Raw genomic sequence first — 22446 nt, forward strand, 5'->3', positions numbered from 1 at the left:
CGGGCCATCTGCTGTTGTTTACCAACTCGGCTTTGGTTTCTCCTTTTGTTTCTGGCTCTCAGGCATTTCCCTTTCTTTCTTTCAAGTCAAAGAATGTATTAAAATATTTATCCTTGTCACATTTTATCTAGGATTTGTCTGTCTTTGTGGCTCCTGTGGAGCATCTCAGCCTGCCATATTTCTAGAAGTCTTACCATTCTAACCCCATTTCCATGCTAGGAACACCCTATTGTAATTTGTCAAGCTTCTTGGATTCTTTCTAAATACCTGGGACTCAGGACAATAGCAGATCAGCTGTGAGGAAATGGGCTACAGAGGTGGAAGATCAGTTTCTGTCTCAGCTTTACCACTTGCTGGCTGTGTCATTCTGAGCATGTCACTAAATGAAATAGTAAATTCAGGAATGCTTTGTAAAGTTTAAGCATTCTGCAGAAATTTGAAATCATATAATGATTTTATATAATCATGTGATGACTATAATGATTTCTTCTCTCAGATGCGCTTAGTTGTAGATTTCAACTAGATGCTCTTTTGAGGATGGCTGGTGCTGAGAGAATCTGGAAGTCAGGCCAGAGACATGTGGGCTCAATAACTGTCCTGGAAAGAGTCCTGGACCAGATGTCAGGACATAGCTCTTGTGCTGGTCTGTCACTAATTAGTGGTGTGACCTTGAGTAGTTCATATTAGTTCCTGGTTTCCTCATCACTGGCTTTACCTGAGTTATGAGGACAAAATGTAGGTGGCAGACCATGGCACTCCCATCCCCGCCCCCCCCTTAATTCTGCTTGAACTAGAGAAGCTTTTTTTTTTTAACCACTTCCTAGTTACCAACTTTATTTTTCTGTGCCTCAGTTTCATTCTCTGTAAAAAGGAGTAAGAATAGTACCTGCCTCATTGGGTAATTGTGTAGATTACGGAGATAAGGGTGTCTGATTCATAACACATTCCCCCACCCCAAGTATTAGCTGTTATAACCTCTTGGGCTTCCAAGTTATTTTTGTTAAAAGATTGGTTTCTGAGGTTACTCTCCACCCCGCAACTTTATTTAGACCTGAAAGAGAGAGATCTTAAAAATTGTTCAGGTAGATTTTGGATTGAATGTTTTCTGAGGCACTTCTAGTTTTCACATTCTTTGATTATATGACAAATTGCTAGTAAGCAAATTAGTTTTAACAATGAGTTTATACAGTACAGTGAGTATAAGGATCTCTATTATTTGCAGTCATTTCTTCCAGCCCCTGACTTCCTTCTGCCCACTTCCTCTCCCCTCTCTGCATGCCACATAATGCTCTTGTTCTGTGCCATGGAATCAGATGTCAACAGTTGTGAAGGTTTCTTCTGACCATAGTCAAACTCTTTTCATTGCTTCTCTAGATTGTGTCACCTGTCCCTCCTGTTTTCTTGAAATAACCCGACAAAGAAACATCTTTTCATGGTCCCTTTTCAAACCTTAACCTTTGGGGCAGCCAATTTGTATTTCTCTATTAAAAATGGGCACCAGGTGGTCTCAAAGAAAGGGTAGGGGTCAAGTTAGGAGGGGCTTTGTTTTTCTCGGGAGATAGAGTTTTAACAGGAGGGGTGTTTTCATCCCCACTGTGACCCGTTCAGCAGCCATGTAGCTCGTTTCTTCATGAACGGGTGCTCAGAGCTCTTCCCCCTGGGCAGCAGAGATAAATAGATTGTACAACAGTGGGATGAGGAGTCTGGTTGCAGCTGCGGCAAGCACGTCGGAGGCTTCTCTCTGTCCTTCACTGTGTCCTGGGATGGAGAGAGAACGGTTGTGTCTGGAGCCTTGCACTGATCTGCGTCCATGTCTTTTGTCTCAATGCAGGAACAAGAGCTCCGCCTTTTTCAGTGATGAGGAAAGATGCTCTCTGTGGGTCCTGGGAAGTGACAGGAAAGCTGAGTGTGCCAGCTTCCTCCACACGCTTGCTCATACTGACATAGCATCTGTCTACCGGCTTAGTGAGTGTTTGCTCCTCGGACCCCTTTGAAAGCTCAGCTCGGCGATAGCATGAGAGGCCCAGCCCTACTAAGCCTTCCATTCAAATCTTGGAGAAGAAAAACTCCTGACTTGTGGCTGAGGTCGCTTCTTTTAGGGCTGAAGGAGGTCTAGGTCCCCGATGATAAAGGCAGGACCATAGAATATTACAGCTTCTAAGAGGTGATTTCTCCTCCCATTTTACAGCTTGGGAAACTGAGGCCCTGGTGAATTAGTGCCTTCCCCATTTTCTAGTCAGGACATTCCCTACTCCACCACACTGCCCCCAACACAAACTGACGCTGGACTGCCCCGGCAGCGGGGGGGGGGGGCGGGGGCCGCGGTGTTGGCTTTGGGTGGGGGAGGGGCCTCCGTGCCGCCAGTTCTCATCAGTGTCTGAATGACGGAGCGAATGAATGCCACGCCTTTCTCCTACTTTGGAAGCACCCACTGCTCTGTGTCAGGAAGTACATTCACCTCGTGGTAGTGGTTTAAGGAAGGATTCGTGTTTCCCCCATCTCTTCAGTGATGGTGGTATTGTGTCCACCCCTGTGTGGCCAGATTGGATGGGGCACACTTCATGGGCACAGAAGAGAGATTCTGCAGAAGGAGCCTTCAGGCCTGCTCCCCGGAGCAGAGGTGGGCATCAGAGTCTCTCACCATGCACAAGAGGCATTTGAGAGGAGCACCTAGCCATGAACTTTCTTGCCACAAACAGACCACACCACCCACCAGGGTGAACCAGGAAGCTGAAGCTATGGGCGCCACCTGGTGGGGGGACCTGAGGTCGGAAAATCCAGGACGACTTCAGGTGTGCCTTGGACAGGGGTGGGCCACAGGCTTGGATCTAAGGGGTCCGCTCACTGGGGATCCAGTGGTAGGGAGAGATCTAGGAGCAGGTCCCAGGCAGCCCACTGCCTCCTATGTAAAGCCCAGGAGTGCAGCTCTGTTGGATGCAGGCCAGAGCCTCATGATGATGCAGGCATTACCCGACGCCACGGCGGCCAGCAGAGGGGCGTCCTATTGGTAAATTCCAGCTTCCCCAAGGCCTCTGAGATGGGGAAGCAGTCCCCTCTGTGATTTTTCCTCCCAGAGGGAGCATCGCTTCGTAACTCAGGCACCATTTGCGTTCTCGGCGGCCCTGGCCACGAGTGAGGATGGCATGTGCTCCCAATGTCAGCGAGGGCCAGGGCGCAAGGGCAGCTCCCTAGCTCTGCCCCGTTAGGCGTGGGGCCTTCTGCCATTGCAGGTTACAGATCTCATGTAGCTACAGCGACTCTCACAGAGAGTCGTAGGCAGCGGCTTGACTTGGTGTGGGGCCCGCTGTCCTCAATGTCCACCAGAGAGCCCAGGGTGAGGGCACAGGCAGTTGGTGCCTCTCTGCTGGGAGGAGGTAGACTCTTATTTCCAGCAGCCCCTGTGCTGGGGGGCCGTGAATCTGGCCTTCACCTCCACAGTTACACTTTACCTCCACAGTTAGACGCAAGAGGGTTCCGTTCTTTGCTGCCAAACCCAAGGTGTCTTCTTGGTTCTCACCTAGCCTTCTTCCACTTTTGTGACGTTAGGTGGCTGTCCCAGAGGCACCTTGGTCTCCGTGTCTCCTCTTTTCTCTCAGACTGTGCCTTTCCAGTCCCCTTTGCTCCCTCCCACCTGCTGGGAAATGCTGACGTTTCTTTGGCTCCTTCACAAACTTCCCTTCCCCAGCTGCTTTGCCTTCTTGTCTGAATGCTTCTCCTAGGACTTGGACCCATTCCTTGTGACCCGCTGGGGGTCCTAAATCTGTATTTGCAAGTCTCAACTTTTTTTCTTTGGCTACAGATCTACTTCCTTCTCAGCCTAGAGCTCCTGTGAGTACGTACGTCAGATGCAGAATGTCTGAAGCTCTGCTCCAGACTGTTCCTTCTTCCACCTCATCCCATGAAGTCACTTCAGGGAACAAAACTAAGACCCTCAGATGCCTCTTCACTCTCTTTTCTTCATTAGTCACCTTTGGTCACCTAGTCCTATGGCGCATTGTACAGTTAAGTCAATGACAGTTGAGAGGATGGATGTTGTGTGAATGGGGGAAGGAAGAAGGAAGGATGTACACATGGAAATGGGAGGCGATGCCACATGTTTTGTTCATGGCTCTGCTGTCATCTAGCTGGGGGATTTGGTCCTTTAGATTCCGTCATCCTCTCCATAACCACACCTCCTGGAAAAGGACTTGTGTTTCCAGCTTCTCTGCTTTTCTTTTTGGCTCTGGGTCTTATTTCTACCTCAGTTCCCAACTCTAAAGTGAGTGGCTTAAACAAGATACTCTGCAGGTCCCTGCAGCTCTTAAACTGATGATGAAGGAGAGAATTCTACCCAGGTTCTCAGGGGAGTTTAAACACAAAGTGTTCTCGGGGACCACGGGTCTGGGGTGCACCTGCAGGCATAGGCTTGGTGGCCCATTCTGACCTAACACCGGGTCTGTCCTTCCTCTGTATCCAGGTGGGTTTGAATCCATCCAGAATCTTCCAAACGATCTAAGTGGTGAGTAGAGATCTTGCTGAACCTGACCTCCAGTCCTTCAGCACAGCATCCTGTCCTCTTGCCAGGAGCTGGCCACCACAGTGGCAGGTGCTCATGGTCGCTCAACTCTGCCTGTCCCTTACAGCGTCCCAGCCTGAAGGCTTCAAGGAGGCCAGGCCTGGCAGAGCCTGGGAGGAGCATCAGGCTGTGGGCTCCAGACAGTCCAGCAGCTCTGAGGACTCCAGCCTGGAGGAGGAGCTCCTCTCAGCAGCCTCGGACAGCTATCACTTGCCAGAGCCCGATGATCTCGACGACCCGGAACTGCTCGTGGACCTGAACGCTAGTCAGGAAGAGGAGGAGGCTGAGAACTTCGCCCCCATATTGGCTTTTCTGGATCACGAGGGTTACGCTGACCACTTTGAGAGCCTCTATGATTTCTCCTTCTCTTTCCTCACGTCTTCCTTTTACAGCTTCTCTGAGGAGGACGAACTTGTGGCCTACCTGGAGGCCTCAAGGAAGTGGGCCAAGTGGAGCCACAGGACCTGGGCCCACGCCCGGCTCTGCTTCCTCCTGGGCCGGCTGAGTGTCAGGAAGGTCAAACTCTCCCAGGCCAGGGTCTACTTTGAGGAGGCTATGTGCATTCTTGATGGGACGTTTAAAGATCTATCCTTGGTGGCTGCTCTGTATATCAATCTGGCCGCCATCTATCTGAGGCAGAGGCTAAGGCATAAAGGCTCGGCTCTGCTGGAAAAAGCAGGGGCCCTGCTGGCCTGCCTGCCGGACCGTGAGTCTAGTACCAAGAACGAGCTCGACGTGGTGGCCTACATACTACGCCAGGGCATTGTGGCAGGCAGTTGTCCCTTGGAGGCCAGGGCCTGCTTCCTGGCCATCCGACTGCTCCTAAGCCTAGGCCGGCATGAGGAGGTCCTGCCCTTCGCCGAGCGCCTGCAGCTCCTCTCTGGACACCCTCCTGACTTGGAAGTTACAGCAACCATCTTGAGTTTTCTGTATGATAAGAAATATCTCCCTCACCTCGCAGTGGCCTCTGTCCAGGAACGTGGTACCCAGAGTGGCCAAGGGATGTCCTTTCCAATTTGGCAGGTCTACCTGGTTCTCCAGAACACCACCAAACTCCTTAGAGTTCCCTCTTCAAGCTGGGGTGAAGTTTCTGCTCTGGCCTGCCCAGCACTCAGCCACGCACTGGCTGCCTGTGAGGAGCAGGCCAGTCGGAGCACCCAGAGGGCCCTGTGTCTCATCCTGTCCAAAGTGTACCTCCAACACAGGTGTCCCGATGGTGCCATTCACTACCTGAGCCAGGCCTTGGTGCTAGGGCAGCTGTTGAGTGAGCAGGAAGCCTTTGAGTCTTCCCTCTGCCTGGCGTGGGCGTATCTCTTAGCCAGCCAGGCCAAGAAGGCTTTGGACATCCTCGAGCCACTCCTATACTCCCAGAAGGAGACAGAGAGTATCACCCGAAAGGGGGTGGTCCATAACCTCCTGGGACTTGCACTTCAAGGTGAAGGCCGGCTGAACAGGGCAGCCAAGAGCTATCTCCGGGCCTTGAACAGAGCTCAGGAAATGGGGAATGTGCGTAACCAGGCGGTGACTTTGGCCAATCTCGGCCACCTGACCCTTATGTCCTGGGCTCAGCAGCCAGCCAAGGACTATCTCCTGCAGGCCATCCGACTCTATTCGGAACTCCATACCAGCATGGAGACAGACATGGAATTAGTACAGGTCCTTCTCTGGTTGGCCCAAGTCCTGGTGCATGGGCGCCAGCCAGCCAGTGGCCGCCTTTGTTATGAAATGGCATTGCTGTTTGGCTTAAGGCATCGACACCTAAAGAGTGAGTATGTCCTGCGCTACTGGAAGCTTTAGAGAAAAGTGTGAGAGCACGTTTTGCCCTCGTCCTATCTCAAGCGATCTCATTCATGTCCCCGCTTTATGTTCAGGTCAGCTTCAGGTCACCAAATCCCTCTGCCATTTCTACAGCTCTGTATCCCCAGACCCCAAGGCATGCATCACCTACCACGAGCACTGGCTGACCCTGGCTCAGCAACTCAGGGACCGAGAGATGGAGGGGAGGCTGCTGGAGTCCCTCGGGCAGCTCTATCGGAACCTGAACACGGCCAGGTGAGTCGGGGCTTGGGGACGGGTCTAGAAACAGCTTATCTTCCTTCAAGAGAAACAGCATTCTTTTCCTCCGGAAGTAAAGTTCCCAGGCTCATGGTGTGTGCAGCCACCACAGTGTCCTCTCTCACTTATTAGCTGGGTGACTTTGAGCAAGCTACTTAATTTCACCCTACCTCAGCTTCCTCATCGAAGACAATAATGGTAGCGTCTACACTATAGTATTCATGTGGGGAATAAATGAGTCGACACCCATGGAACTCTTGGAACAGTGCCCAATCCGTGGAGGGGGTCGGTGATGTTGGCTGGGTTGCAGTTACTCCCTTATGTCTGTAATAAGCATCACGTGATCCTGGCTGCGGGTAGCTAATTCAGAGAGGTGGCAGTTATACCCAGGCTGGCCCCCTCAGGAGGCCTTGGTTACCTGAGGACAGGGCGGGGGTCGGGGGGGGTGGGGGGGTATTAGAGAAATGGCACAAAGTGAATCGATCCACTGGCAGGCGGGTAAAATTTCATCGTAAAGAAGTTTGATTTGGAGCCTTCCCTTTAAAATGAAACTGGAAATGACAGAACTGAGTTTGTTTCCACCGTTTAGTGAAGAGACTTAGGTGAGAATTGCAGCCGTGCGATAAGTCATAGGATCAACCGCTAAAGAAGTGTTGACTTTTAGCTTAATTGTGTCGACAGAATTGCATAAGAGCACCATGAAATATCCTTTATGTTGTGATCGACTTTTCAGCTCTCTCTTCTAAAGGCTCCTTTTTGCAAAAATACACCAAAATGCAACTGTTTTACCCCAAAGCTTCTTTTAACCTCTTGATCTTTAAATGATTCCCGCGTGAAGTATCCCCCCATGTCCTGCTGCCTTTCTCTTCTCTCATCTCCTTGCTGGGTGGAATCTGCTTACCCCTCATTCAGTTTTGCTTCTCTATGGGCCTTTAACTGATTCCATTACATTCTGCATGGTTTGCAAGATGCCCGATTTCATTTTGCAACAGATTAGCATCATGGCATTATATTCATAATTATGAATGACATCTAAAATAGAGCCGGGATCATTGCTATAGTTGAGCAGAGAGTGGTAGTTGAGGAGAAGCTAATTGAATGACAAGTGTTGCTTTTCTTTTTTTTTTTTTTTTAAAGATTTTTTATTTTTTGACAGAGAGAGACACAGCGAGAGAGGGAACACAAGCAGGGGGAGTGGGAGAGGGAGAAGCAGGCTTCCCGCTGAGCAGGGAGCCCGATGCGGGGCTCGATGCTGGGCTCGATGCGGGGCTCGATCCCAGGACTCCGGAATCATGACCTGAGCCAAAGGCAGACACTTAATGACTGAGCCACCCAGGCACCCCCAAGTGTTGCTTTTCTAGGCAACCTGGCAACCTTGGGCCCCCTGACAACCAGATCACTAATAATCAGATAACAAATTCTCTCTCTCTCTCTCTCTGTCCCCCTTACTCTGTCTCCCTCTCCCTCACCCTTTCCCTCTCTTGGAAGAATCAGGGGTCCTCCAGACCTCCCACTATCTCTGCCTTCCATTCTAGGAAGGGAGTTTCAGATCCTTGCAGCGTGGGAGGGGACAGGACTTGTGGCCCCAGAGCGACACTGCTTTCATTCTAGGACACCCTTCGAATGTCCTTTTATGGGGTAGTGGGTTTTTGGCGGTCCTTATTCCATCGTTCTGGAAGTTGATCCAGATGGGGATCTTTTAACCCTAATCTTCTATAAGTCTAATCTCTGAGATTCTGTCTTGTATAACTGGGGGAGGACTTAAACCTCCCCTGCTCCTGCTATACCACCAATGTGAGTGATACGAGGAAGTCGATCGAGAAGTGCCTCAGGTGTCAGAGGAAACCATGCAAACATAAGGGCATTGTCCCTTTGCAGAATGCTTGGTTCAACAAGGAGAATGTGCTATAATGCCACATTTATTTAGCATGTATAAATCACCTCCTCCTACAGAGTGTCCGACAGACACGGGTAAACAGGTATCTGCACGCACCTGGAGGTGGTTACTGTAATTTCGCTCTAAGCTTCCTGGTAGCTGAGGTAAAAAGGGGAAAGCCACAAGAGGTTCTCACTGTGTGATAAAAAAACAAAACAAAACACAACATAAACAAATGTACCTGTGGGAGCAAATGCTTTTCTGGCACTGATTTCTAGGAGGTATTTATTAAGTGGTCTTAATGTACAGACAGATTTCTTCAACTAAACTCTCCCCACGAAATTTCCATCCTCATGAAGCTCAAAAGCAGCAAACACTCCTGGGCAAGATGGCAGGCAGCTGCAGGGGCGAGTGTGGAGGGAAAGAAGAGGACACTTTCGGCTGAGGGTTGGGGAACTGTCACAGAAGGCTTCATGAAGGCAGTAGCATTTGAGGAGGGCCGTGAGGGATGGGTAAGATTTTGGAAAGTGGAGGAGGATAAGAGAACAAGCATTTTTGGCTGAGGGACTGGAAGTAGCTGTGGAAAGGTGAGGACACATTTGGAAGGCATTCTGTAGGTTTGAGGAAGGTGGGTGTTCAAGTGGATGTGGGTAGTAGAGGAGAGAGAGGCCTCCAGCCCGTGCCCTAGGAGGGAGTGTGGGGGTGGGCCGGGGTGGGGAGCAGTGGGCCTCTGGACTGGCACAGCGAGCAGCCATAGTGAAAATGGTGGTCATAATGGTGACTGACGGCGTTCAGTGAGCACGCAGCGTTTCCCAAGCAATGTGTAATCTCAGGATAACTGCGTGGGGGCATAAAGAGCTGTAGAAACAGAACGAAAGAAGCCAAGTAATTTGCGTGAAGCTGCACAGTGGGGATCGATAGCCAGGCTAAGTCTAGCACAGGAGTCAGCCAACTTTTTGGTAAAAGGTCAGATAGTCAATGTTTTAGGCTCTGGGGCCATGTGGTCTCTGTCTCAAGTACACTACAGGTGCAGCGTGCAGCCAGCCGTCGATGACATAGATGAATGAGTGTGGCTGTGTGCGGCTGAGACTTTGTTTACAGAAGCAGGAGGAAGGCTGCATGGTTCATGGGCCATAGTTCACCATAGTTCGCCAACCCCTGGTCTAGAGTCCATATTCTTAACTACTCTGTAGGTCTTCTGCCTGTTCAGCCAATACTTTTCACCCTCAATAAACCACAAGTGTGGATGGTGATAGTGTGAAACCTCTGGGAGGTGTATGGATGAGAAGGGCCTCATTTTGCATCTGGTCTGACCCCTGCCTGCTCCAGAGCATCCAGACTGCTGACCCACTTAGTCACACTGGGAGCATCCCAGATCCCTGCCTCCTCCATTTAAGATGGCTTCACTTCTCCATGCTACCTTGCTACTCATGTTAATTCCTCCTCCTTGAAAGATTTTCTCTAGGGTTTAGAGGTGGAGGATGGTAGGGGAGGGCAAGAAGATGACGAAAGCTGTGGCCCAGCCTTTGGGGTTTTGCCTTGGAACACTTCGCTGTCCCTTTGTCCAGGACCTTTAAAGTCTTGCTCTCTCTGCCTCCAGGGTAACAACTATAGGATCTGGTGTTTTCAATCTCTCAATGCACAGTCCTTGGGGATCTTGTTTTCTGTCTTCAGATGACACAATACAGACTGTACCTTGTTCTAGAGCTGAACCAGGTGGGATCCATAGATTTTAAGGCTCTATTGAACCCACGCAACAAATATTTACTGAGCATTTACTACAGCCCAAACACCTGACAGAGAGATATGGTCCCTGAGCTCACAATGCTTATAGACTAGTTCAAGAAACTGACAATATTTATATACATATTCGCCAAAGGTATCCTATAAGCTGTGGTAGGTGCCGCGAAGGGTGTGCATATTATCTTTAGAAAGAAGAAATGCCTTGCATGCAATAGGTCCTCACAAAATAACAGTTCTTTGCGTATGAATATAATAGTAGCCTAGAAGTCATTACTCCTGGCTTTTATTCTTATTTTTATGCTTCTTATTCCTGTGGAACAAAAAAAGAAATGCCTCAACATTTGGTTTTCAGTGTAATGAATATGACCAATAACTAACATTTCTGTAATCCCGAGCAAGGAAAGAACTGTTTTCAACTGACATGTCATCATTTGATCGCTAGGCTAGATGTACTTCACCACCCCACTTTTGCAGGTGAGGAAACTTTGTTCAAGGTTGAAAAGTAGCCTATGTTCTTCAAAACTTCTAGGCTGTTAGAGGGGTAAAAGCAGCAGAAACCTTCCCATATGCTGGTTTCTGAGCCCGAGATTGAGCACTGCTTGAGGGAGTGTGTGGGGTTCTGGAGTCAGATTCTCAGGGTTACACTCTGGTTTAACCAGCGTTTGTTACCTGGTCTCTGTCACTTACCCTTTCTGAGCCTTATTTTTCCCATTCGTAGAATGGATGTAATAATGTTACTGCTCGCTTGGTGCTGTTATGATGATTACATGGGATAATGCATGCCAAATGCTCAATAAATATCAGGGAACCATTACTGTCACGTATCACAAGACAAAACCGCAGAGGGCTCAACATAAAGTTTTAGAAATGAACAGTGCAAACTTGGACAAGATAAAAAGGTCCCCATTGGGTTTCTTTATTTGCATAATGGGCTAAGATCCCTCGCGGCTTAGCGTTTCTGAGGTTTAAATGGGAGAACGTATAATGAAAATTCATATCCCAACACCTGGCATGGGGTCAGCCCTTGGTGAGTAGCAATTCTTATTATGGCAATGGGGCAGGTCCAATGAGTGAGAGGTCAGACGCTCATTCGGGTAGGGATCTGGAAAACCCCGGTAAGGGAGGGAAAGAGGAAGTCTGGGAATGCAGGTGCATCAGAGTCCCTTGGCCACAAGTTCATGGCTGAGGGCCAGGTGGGAAGGAAGAAATAAGGACTCAGCTGTAAAGACCAAACCTTTGGGGCAGGAAAAATGGGAAACCGAGGACTCAGCATTGAAGAAGAGGAGAGATACCCTGACAGGGCGTGGGCATACATGGCCCAGGAGTGCATGACACTTGGGATGAAGGCTGTCCCCCCCAGCAGGCTCCTTACTTCTTTTGATTTGGGAGCTAAACCACACCTAGAGCCTGCTGCAGGTGAGGCTGAAGGAACTGGGATGTTGAGCCATTCCAGGCCAAGCCGGTGGCTCATCCGGTGGGTGATAAAGCACTGCCATTGTCATATGTGAACGAATGGGGTGGTGATTGCTGACATGGCAAGACCAAGGAGGCTGGAAACCACCTCCCAAGTTCAGACCTTAATGCATGTGTTTTTACTGGATATCATGGCTCAGGTGTACATGCTGGTGGGAGGCAGTGGTCTCTGGAAAACCTTGCATGCACAAGGAGTCTTGATGGTGCTGTGTGAGTAGCTAGGCTTCTGTAAGTCCTGCCTCCTGCAATGGGGTGTTTCTTGGAAATACTGATCTCTCATCCGCAGTCACGGTGAGCTCGGAGAGAAAAGGTCTAAGAAGCAAAGTTCCTCTCCTCCTCTGTAATTGGCTTCTTTGTAATAACCCAAATCTTGCTCCCTGGGGGTCTGGACAAAACAACCATAGCCTAAGGGTCTCCCAGGACAGCAAATGGTGATAAAGAAAAACAGAGCAGGAAATAGGAGGATGAGATGTATGAGTCCTGTCTTCATCAACTGTTCCAGTGGGAGTGGGGAGAGCAGTGCTTGGAAACTGTGCTGGAGGTCTGGGAGGGGGGCGGTATGAAGCAGGAGAGAGAAGGACAGGGCTTCTGTGATAAAAGAGTTTTTATCCTAGCTCAACCAGGGAGACTGGTGACCAGCTCGGCATCCTGTGCAGCTTCTCAGCTCACGGCATGGTCTCAGCAGCAAGTCTGACATTCTAATACTTGAGAGAGGGTGGCCTGTGACCATCCTGGATGTCATGTCAGGAGCTGGGCAGTGGGGAAAACCTAAGTTCTTTCTTCTCAAAACTCCCAAGGGCCAAACACCTGGCACTTTCTCTAGAAGGCCAATAGCTGCCTCATCGCCAAGATAAGTCAGGGCCTCATTAGTTGAAGGCGATGCTTGTTTCCATCACTGTGCACAAGGGTTTGGGGCTGAGTTGCCCATAATGAGGTTTGATGAGGACCTCCTAACTGTTCATACACTCGGTTGATGATGATCAGTGTTTCTAGAAGGATCTGTATGGTTTGGAGTAGTGGTTCTCAGACTTCGGTGTGTGTGAAAAATAACCTTGGTGCATTAGAAATCCAGATTCAGGGCTTGCATCTGTAATTATTTGGACTTAGTGAGTCTGAGATAACTCTAGGAGTCTGTGTTTTTAATAAACTCCCAGATAATGCTGCTGCAGGAGCACCATGAGTCTCAGAGGAAGGTAGGCACTGTGGGATGCGTTCCGGGCTGGGACTCAGGAGAAGGGAGTTGTGGCCCCGGATCTTCCCCTGATGTGTTGTGCAACCTTGTGCAAATTACTTCCCACCCTTGGACCTGTTTCCTCTATAACATAAGGGGCTGGGTTGGATCTGCAGGTCTCAACCCACGTTCGCAGTCAAGTTGCTACTGAGCTTTGACAAAATGCTCCCAGAGTCTCCCAGTCTACCATGGCGTGTCCACGCATTGGGGTCACTTTGCCTGTGTATGTATGTTTAAAAAGCTTCTGGGTGATTCTAATTGCTGCTGGAACGGAGAACTACTAGATGATACCCAGTGTTCCTTCTGGTTCTAGAATGCCGAATCTGTGCACACTACATTACCTATGCCTCATTTCTTCATTAATCCCTGTCGGGGGGGGGGGGGGAAGAGTTTTCTACGTAAGACAATTTTCCAGATAATTAGAGTCCTCCATTAAGCACCAACCTCTTAAAACTTTCGCCCTTCTTTGATTTTTCTTCTTAAACAAAACATCAACATCTTTTTGATGATTTAAAGTCACCACCACGGTCATTCATTCATGCGTTTATTCAGTAAATATGCATTTGGCATCCCCTGTGTGTTATAGGTGCTTATGGGAAAAAATGTCATAGTGCAGTCGAAAGATGGATGGACCGTGGGCCATACTAATGAAAGTGACAACTAACGTGAGCATTCATCACTGTTACTTACTCTGTGGGGGGTATTGTTCTGGGCACTGCAGTTTCTCCATCTCATTTAATTCTTCCAACAATCCTCTGAGGCAGGTACAATGATACCCCCACTCTACAGATGGGGAAACTAAGGCACAGAAAGGTTTTATACGTTCTCAAGGTCGCACAGATGTTTGAAGTAGAGCCAAGATTCCAATCAGGCCCCAACCTCTCTGTATGATCAGGGTCAATCTCACTCCCTCCCAGAGCCTCAGTTTCCTCTGGTGCTGAGTGACTCCAAGGCCCCTTGGAGGGGTCCCTTGACTCACACCTAATGGGTCTGTGTCTGTCTGCCCAGGTCTCTCAGGAAGTCTCTCACCTGCATCAAAGAGAGCCTGCGTATCTTCATCGACCTAGGGGAGAAAGACAAGGCTGCTGAGGCCTGGCTCGGGGCGGGGCGACTCCACTACCTCATGCAGGAAGATGAGCTGGTGGAGCTTTACCTGCAGGTAGGTCTCCCGCAGAGCTCATCTGCCCACTTGGGCCATTAGAGGAGACAGCTGTACCCTCCAAAGTGACCAGCTGTAGCTAGAGAGTGGTGATATCCATGCTGAGCCCTTGGAGGGAGGGTTGACCCTGGGATGCTCCCTGGGCACAAGATGGAACCAAGGGAGGTCTGGTGACCAACAATCCCTGAGTCCCAGATACATCTATGAGCTCTCAAAGAACGTGCTAGGAGGCTCACTCATCTGTCACGTCAAGTAGATCTATTTTTGCTAAGCTCAACACACACCTTTACTTTGGGGTTTCACTGCAATGTGAGGCAAGGTTGATGTGTGCAGGGCGTTAACATTATTGTCCTCTTCCAGTCTTTTTTCTTGTGTCCCTTTAATACCTGAGCTATGGTAGAGTGCAGTGATTAAAAGCCTTGGAGAGAGACAGGGCTGGAATCCAATCACAGGGCCATCTATTACGGACTGTGTGACCTTGGGCTTGCTACATCAGCTACTTCTGCTATGTCATGGGGCCTCAGTGTCCTCATGGGTAAACCCAATCTCTTAGGGTAAGGGTTAGGTGTGTCACTTGCATAGTAAATAGATATGCAAAGCAAGCATTTACTAAATGCTTGGGACTTAGTAAATCCTTAATGAATGGTATTTTATTATCATTATTATTAAAAATCCCTTGGATTTTTTTCTTTTTAATCATCATTTCTGTTATCTGCACGAGGCTGACATTATAATGGCATATATGATTTGTTCCATTGAAAATATGCCAGTTATCTTTTCTTCCTTCCCATTTCTTATTTTCTCCCTATTATTCCCCTTATTACTTAAACGCACACAAACCCACTTCCACCGAGGCTTAATTATGGCTGTGTAGCATTGAGCGCGCACTCACTATGCACAGGAGATTTTGCAAGCACGTCACATACCTGCTGTATTTGAACCCTCATTCCAAATGCAGCAGGAGTTTCTACTCAAGCTCCCGTTTTACGGATGTGGCTCAATGAGCCCGAGTAACCTACTCAAGGTGATCCGGCTGGTAAGTGGTGAAAACTGCACACGGACAGTGTGACATAACGCCTTCACTCTCAGCCTCTACGCTATTCTGCCGTGGGATGTTAGAACTCGGAGGGCTTTCGGAGAGCAGACAATTAGGTCTTGCCTTTGGCTCTCCAGGAGGCGAGGCCCAGAGGGAGCTGAGCCGTGGGGTTGTGCATTGCCTGGCGGCAGAGCCTCCGGATGGCAGGATCCCATCTCCCTGCCTGTTCCTCTGTACGGCGGGGTCTTGCGCCAGAGACTCCACGGCCAGGCCTGGTCCCAGGCCCGCACAACCCCAGACTGGTTCCCGCTGTTCTGCAGGGCCATTCTCAACCTCAGGCTCTCTGAGGCCCCCTAGTGGTGCTGCAGATGCTGTGGGGTCCATCTGCCACTTGGGCTTCCTCTCCGCCTTCTGTTTAGATGCAGTATGGAAGCGAGAGCTAAAGAGATCCTGGGTGCCAGGAGAAGGGTAGGGGGCTGGAAGGCACTAGCATTTCTTTGCCACTCACTACTATGTAAACACAGAGTTCCCGTCTCCTTTCTGAGCCTCAGTTTCTCCATCTGCGAAGTGCAGGTGTTGGATGAGATCACTGTTTTCCAAACTGCAGCCATTTATGGGTGAAGTTCATGGTTTTGCCATGTTCGTGTATTTTCTGTCCCATTACTATTTTCTTTGACTCAACTTCAAATCAACTTAGTTTTTTACACTAAATAACACTATCTGAAACCACAGGTGTGGATGTATTATTAATCTTTTCTCTAAAACACATTAAAATAAATACCGAACTATTAAAACATAAGATGTTTGTCTATGTACTGCTCAAAATCGTCTCTCGGGCTACCACAGCAGTCTCTCATACCGTGGTGGGGAAATGTCAGACTCGAGAGTTGCAAAGGCTTCCTACTGGCCCTGTGAGTGCGGAGGACAGTTCAGGTTTGGAGGATGTGAGCAGAGGGTTAACCCAGGTGGCCAGGATCTCATTCCTGTCGCTCCTGTGGATATTTGGAAGGCCTCTCTGCCTTTGACACCTGTCTCTGTCCCATCCAGGCAGCCATCCAGAAAGCCCTGAAGTCTGAGGAGCCCTCTCTGGCTCTCAAACTCTATGAAGAAGCAGGTGACGTGTTCTTCAATGGGAACCGCCACAGGCACCGTGCGGTGGAGTATTACCGAGTGAGCCCCGGGCTGCGTCGTGCACCAAGCTGGGTCCTGGCACAAACGTGGGCAGGGCTACGTGGCCTGGGGTCCCCTTCCCCTCTCCTGCTGGGATTCCTTTTTCTTTCCTTCCTCATCCAGTGCCCACCTGCTCTCCCTTTTTTCAGTCAACGGGCTCTCAAAGAAGGGGTTGATAAACTCTGTCATTCCTGGGCTTGATAAATTATCCTTTTTGGGAAAACACACCAAAATAATTACACCTCTTGGGTGCATGGTACTTTACCATTTCTAGCATACTTCTGTGTTTACCAGAAGGTTCCTGTGTACCACTGGCGGCATGGTAGGAGATGATGGGTCCCCGGATGAACACTTTCGTTTTACTATGTTTTTATCAAATGTGCACATCCAAATATATTTTAAAAATTAAAAATGTGTAACACCAGCACATCAAACCCATGACTTCACAGATATTATTGCAAAGGATGAGGCAAAGTAATAAAAGAGCATTGATTTAAAAATAATAGTAATTAAATAATTGTGCAGATGTTAAGCAGATATGTCAAAATCATAATTGTTCATCACTGACTGAAGGTCGGAAACCTCATTATCTTATTTGACCCTAAAATTTCATTTATTCATTCATTTGCTCATTCAGCTCTTTATTCGGTCATCAAACATTTATCAATGTGCCAGGCACTGAGCTAGGGGTGGGGAGAACAAGAAGCATGTCCCTGACTATTGAGCTACTCAGTGTCCTGTGCACTTTATAGATGAGAAAATTAAGTCTAGAGGGATGAAGTGACCTGCCTACAATTCTATCATAATGAAAGTAATAGAAATGACTATTTGTTGGGCACTCTCAGACACCATGTGCATACTCCACAGATGGTGCTGTGGTTGCTAATGGATCATGTGGCTGGGAGGTGAATACGTTCCCATGTGGCCTCAAGAAATGTCACCTTCCTTTTCCTCATCTCCGTTTTTCTGGTCTTAGGAGGTCTGATGACCTTTAGTTCTCCTACCTCTAAAATCTGGGCAGAGCAACCAAGAGCAAGGGCCAGGAGAGCGAGCTGTGAAAAGCCATGGCCATCCCCCCAACCCCTACCAGCAAAATGTAAGCCTCCTAGAGTATGGTCTGTACCAAGGATTCTTAGCTGGACTATGTTTCCACGTGCTTCTGTTCTCAGGCCGGGGCCGTTCCTTTAGCGAGGAGGATGAAGGCCCTGAGAACAGAGCTCCGGGTTTTCAACAAGCTGACGGAGCTGCAGATCAGCCTGGAAGGCTATGAGAAGGCTTTGGAGTTTGCCACCTTGGCGGCCAGACTCAGCACGGTCATAGGTAGGTGGTCCTGATGGTCGGCCATATTGAATGGGAGGGCTACCCGCTTATCCAATGGGGGGATAACAGAGTATAACAGCAGAGGCTCTGGAGTCGGACTGTGTGGGTTCAAATCCCAGGTCCCAACTGAGATCTTAGTTGCAAGCAAGCTGCTTAATGTCTATATGCCACAAGTGTGTCATTGGCAAAAGGGGATTAAAAACAGCCCCCACCTCATGCAGTTGTTATGAAGACCAGTGATTATCCGTGTAAAACCCGCAGCACAGAGCTTGATCCCTAAGTCCTTGCTGAGTGTTACCTGTGCCATACTGATTACCATTCCACCGTCGGCATTGTTCCCCAGTGCAGGGTAGGTGGTATTTTATCCTGTGCACAGGTAGTGCCCCTGTTACCAGAGGCCTCTGCTCTAGATTTTTAATGGGTTGATTGTTAGTCAAAAGCACATTTTCCGCACGGAATTGAAAAGTAAATGAAGATCAAATTCCCATGAACTTAACTCACTGTGTAGCTGAAAACGCTTGCAATGACCCCAGAAGCTAGTGGGAAACAGGAAAAAGGCAGAAAAAAAAAAAAAGATGAAAAAAAAAACCCCTCCTCTTGAATGTTGGTCTTGAGGAAAAGCAGGTTTGATTAGAGAAGGCTTGATTTGATGGAGGGGCAAATGGAGTCTTCTGGGAGGATTCTAGAAGGGACTTCTGGGCATTCTCAAGGGCCTGAGATGTGGATGGCACTGGACTTTATTGTGTCTAATTGCACTTCAGAGCTCTCTCTCTCCTTTTCCTACCTTTTTCTTTACTGCAGAAAATCTTATCTGAGGGACAGTGTGCTATCTCAGGAAAGGCGGTGGGAGCCCCAGGCAGCTCCCGCTCTGAGCACTCCTTTATCCTTCCCTGGACAGAAGCTGAAAGGAGGCTATATCACCCTTTTGTGCACTTCCCCGTGACCGGATTTTTCCATATCAGGGAATTTTCTCTCCCTTGGATTTTTTTCTTTTATTTTTGGCTTTTGTCTCTTTGAAGCTTAAAAGTGATGTTTTTCAGATTGCATCAAACAGCCACCTTGCAAATATTCCAAAACCACAATGGGAAGCCTTTGTTCTCTTTAAAAGGCCACTTTGTATTAAAGGAGTTGGTTATTAAAACAACAGACCCACCAAAACCCAGAACAACAAATCATAGACCCATTAGAAACCAAGGTTCTAAAGCATGAGTTAGAAGTGGGTGGTGGGGGGCGTTCTCTGTAGTCATCTGAGACTTCGAGCTGGTGAAGGAGCCAGAGGGTGACTGCTCCTGGGGGCAGCCCCAGGGAGCTCTCTGAAGGGGGAGGCTTTCATGTGGAGAAGACGTTTGTACTACAGAGTTATTCGTTACAAAGAATCCTTAGCTACCCCATCAAGCTAGTTTTGTCACCATGTTTCATTATAGGGACTTGGGAATAATCATTTCCCAGAATCTTGAGTTACAGAAACATCTGTTAAAAAGAGAAAATTTTTTTCAGGAAATCGTCCTAGAAAATCTTGAGGAGCACACGTGCTCTAAGCAGTCACTCCCAGAGCCTAGTGTTTTCTTTTGCATCACTTACCACAGGTGTAATTTTGCCTTCGTGTGTGAGATTATTCAAGGAACATCTGTGTCCTAGGAGACAGTGAACCTCACACGAGGACAGGGACCTCTTCTGCTTTATTCCGTGTATCCCAAGCACAGTCCCCGATCCCTAGAAGACCTTCAAAAAATAGCACAGAATGGGGTGAGTGATCGGATGCCCGTGAAGTGTTGGCTGCGAGATCTTTCCCTTAGTCTTCCAATTCCTAGGAGATCAGAAGCAGGAGCTGGTGGCCTTTCACCGTCTGGCTACAGTCTACTATTCCCTGCACATGTATGAGATGGCTGAGGACTGCTACCTGAAGACTCTGTCCCTCTGTCCACCCTGGCTGCAGAGTCCCAAGGAGGCCCTATACTACGCGAAGGTGTATTATCGCCTGGGCCGACTCACATTCTACCAGCTGAAGGTAAGAGCCAGGCTTACCAGGCTGTGTGAGAGCTGCAGTCCCACCCTATTCTTCCCTGACCCTCTGCCTTAAGGGTACAGTCGAGTGGCCCAAGATGGGGAGTCACATCTCATAGGGTGGGGAGTGACTCCTCTGGGGACATGATGGTTCTTTTCAGCCCCAATGGAGACCTCAAAGATGCTCCTGTCTGCTGAGGAGAGGGATCCTAGCTCCTCTTTCTCCTTACCCTGCTATGACTTCCGTAGCCACTTTATCTGTCAGGTACTATGGGGACATTGCCCGGTCCCTGTGGGTTCCTCGAGGGCCTATAGAAATATGTGAGATGCAAAACAAAAGAACTATAAGCTCCAACATTGAAATAAAAATTAATACTTAATTGTGCATCTTCAAAATATTATAGGTTAACTAGTCAGTCGTGACATATTTCTTATAAAGTTATATAAGACTCTAGGAGAAACCTGGGTACATGCTAACATGTTTGAGATAGTGAGGTGGGGTCTAGGAAGGCAGACATGTCTCTGTCCTAATGAGGCCTTAGCCCTGACTCTCCTGCCTGCTCAGTAGGAGTTGAATTCAGAGCTTCTTATTTTTCCAGGCACTTCTAGAACTGTGTTGGTGGTCTGAAAGTCTCTGTTACAATTCTGGCCCTCGAACTTTGTCCCTGGTATTGGCTTCCCCTGACCAGAGGTCCCTGTCTGCACCAGCACAGCCCTTAATCTCTCTTTTTTTTTTTTAAAGATTTTATTTATTTATTTGACAGAGAGAGACATAGTGAGAGAGGGAACACAAGCAGGGGGAGTGGGAGAGGGAGAAGCAGGCTTCCCGCTGAGCAGGGAGCCCGATGCGGGGCTCGATCCCAGGACCCTGGGACCATCACCTGAGCCAAAGGCAGACGCTTAACGACTGAGCCACCCAGGCGCCCCTATTATTTTTTTTTTAATTTTATTTATTTATTTGACAGAGAGAGACACAGCGAGAGAGGGAACACAAGCAGGGGGAGAAGGAGGGGAGAAGCAGGCTTCCCCGCGGAGCAGGGAGCCCGATGTGGGGCTTGATCCCAGGACCCTGGGATCACGACCTGAGCCGAAGGCAGACGCTTAATGACTGAGCCACCCAGGCGCCCCCAACCCTTAATCTCTTAATATCCTTCTGAGTCATGCCTGTGTTTGGCCCCCAGGAGAACCTCAGGGCAACTCTGCTGTCCTTTTCTTATTTACCAGACATTGTTTCTGGCCTGAATTAATTATTGACTTATGAGGGTTAATGGGAACCAGACAACCCTTTTTGAATCTCACCCAAAAAAGCCTCATTCCTACCATGTGGGGAGGGACGACGGTGTAGTGAAGGACTCCCCAGCCATCTTACCTCTATCCCATAGCTCCCCAGAAGTGGTTCAGGGACAAAGAGTGTATGACCGGATTGACTCAACCAGGGGATCTAGGGGCCAGGCAGAGGAATTCAACTCAAGTTAGCTTAAACAAAAAAGGCAATTTATTGGCTCAAGTAACTGGGAAGTTCAAGTATAAATTTAGGAGTTTTAGGTAGTTCTGGATGCTGGTACTCAAATGTCATCACAGATTTCCTCACCTTTTCCTGTTTCTCTTCCCTCTGTATGTTTCTACTTCTGTTTCTTGGTGTCCTTTGCGTCCAGCTATTGGCAGCCTCAAGCCCATGGCTAAGAGGGTGAGGGACCATTTGCTCTGTGAGGTCACGCTGAGAGGTCCCAGGGAATGACTGGGCTAGGTCGGCCTGAGTCATTTAGGAATCCCTGAGGCCCTGGGCCCAGGACGATGTCGCTGCATGATTAGCTGAGCCTGGGTGAGGTGCCACCCCTGTGCCTGAGGATGGAGGGCCACTGAGGGAGCAATGTCACCTGTCTGGCCCACGTAGAGTGGGGCAGGAGGTCCCCTAGGAACCAGGAGGAGGGGGTGGGAAAGTGTGTGGGGCAGACAAAAGCTCGAGTTCTGAGTCCCCGGCACTGCTGAAGTGTTTGCTTACTGCTGTCTCTTCTCTGCCCCCTTGCTGTGCGGTTAGGATGCCCATGATGCCGCCGAGTACTTCCGGCTGGCCCTGGCAGCAGCGGTCCTGCTGGGTGACGAGGAGCTGCAGGACACCATCAGAAGCAGGCTGGACAACATCTGCCAGAGCCCCCTGTGGTACAGCAGCCCCTCCGGGCGCGCCTCAGAGAGGGCACGGTGGCTGAGCGGTGGGGGGCTGGCCCTCTGAGGACAGCTGTCCCAGATCTGACCGGTGGCCATGGCCAGAGCTGCCTCCCCTCCCGGGGCTCCTCCACCCCGACCTGGAGGGTCTGTGTCATCACCTGGCCCAGTCCCTCATCTTCCCAGGGGACGAGCACAGCCCAGAGGGAGAGGGCCTCATTCCAGGTGGGCCGCACAAGGAGTGGATGATAGAGCAGGGATTGGAAGTCCTGGTTTCGTGTCCAGAGCGTTTCCAGTGGACTCAAGTCCACACGTACAGCCTCTGTCAATACGCAGCTCTCCTAGAGAAAATGGGAAAGCTTGCCCCTAGGGGGAGCCTCTCTCCTGCCCCCAGTGAGGAAAGGAGGCACACTGACTTCTCTCAGGGAAAGCCCCCCTCCCCTTGCCAGCAGAGAAACTGGTAGTTTCTTGCTTCTCTTTCTTCAGCCAAAGGAGGTGCTCCTCCTCCTGCTCATGGGGACTGGTGGGTGGGAATTCACCATGCTCTTAGCTCAAAACACGGCCTCAGAATGGCCAGCTCAGCACACAGGGCCTGGGGTCTCATGCGGATTCCCTTCTCCTGACTGAGGCTCTGCTCCTCCATAACCTTCCAGAAACTCCG

General features: G+C 49.3%; 1 protein-coding gene across 1 annotated transcript in view; it reads left to right on the forward strand.

Moving 5' to 3' along the window:
• The window catches only part of SH3TC2 (SH3 domain and tetratricopeptide repeats 2), a 50865-nt gene extending 28910 nt beyond the window's left edge, over positions 1-21955 (forward strand). Inside the window, exons 9-17 of the mRNA XM_021696974.1 lie at positions 1832-1965; positions 4457-4498; positions 4623-6320; positions 6427-6607; positions 13942-14092; positions 16176-16298; positions 17468-17618; positions 19430-19626; positions 21661-21955. Coding sequence (XP_021552649.1) covers positions 1832-1965; positions 4457-4498; positions 4623-6320; positions 6427-6607; positions 13942-14092; positions 16176-16298; positions 17468-17618; positions 19430-19626; positions 21661-21852 — 2869 coding nt within the window. The 3' untranslated portion in view covers positions 21853-21955. The remainder of the gene's footprint in view (positions 1-1831; positions 1966-4456; positions 4499-4622; positions 6321-6426; positions 6608-13941; positions 14093-16175; positions 16299-17467; positions 17619-19429; positions 19627-21660) is intronic.
• Positions 21956-22446: the final 491 nt, after the last annotated feature.

Source organism: Neomonachus schauinslandi, chromosome 7, assembly GCF_002201575.2.
Source record: "Neomonachus schauinslandi chromosome 7, ASM220157v2, whole genome shotgun sequence".
Lineage (NCBI taxonomy): Eukaryota > Metazoa > Chordata > Mammalia > Carnivora > Phocidae > Neomonachus > Neomonachus schauinslandi.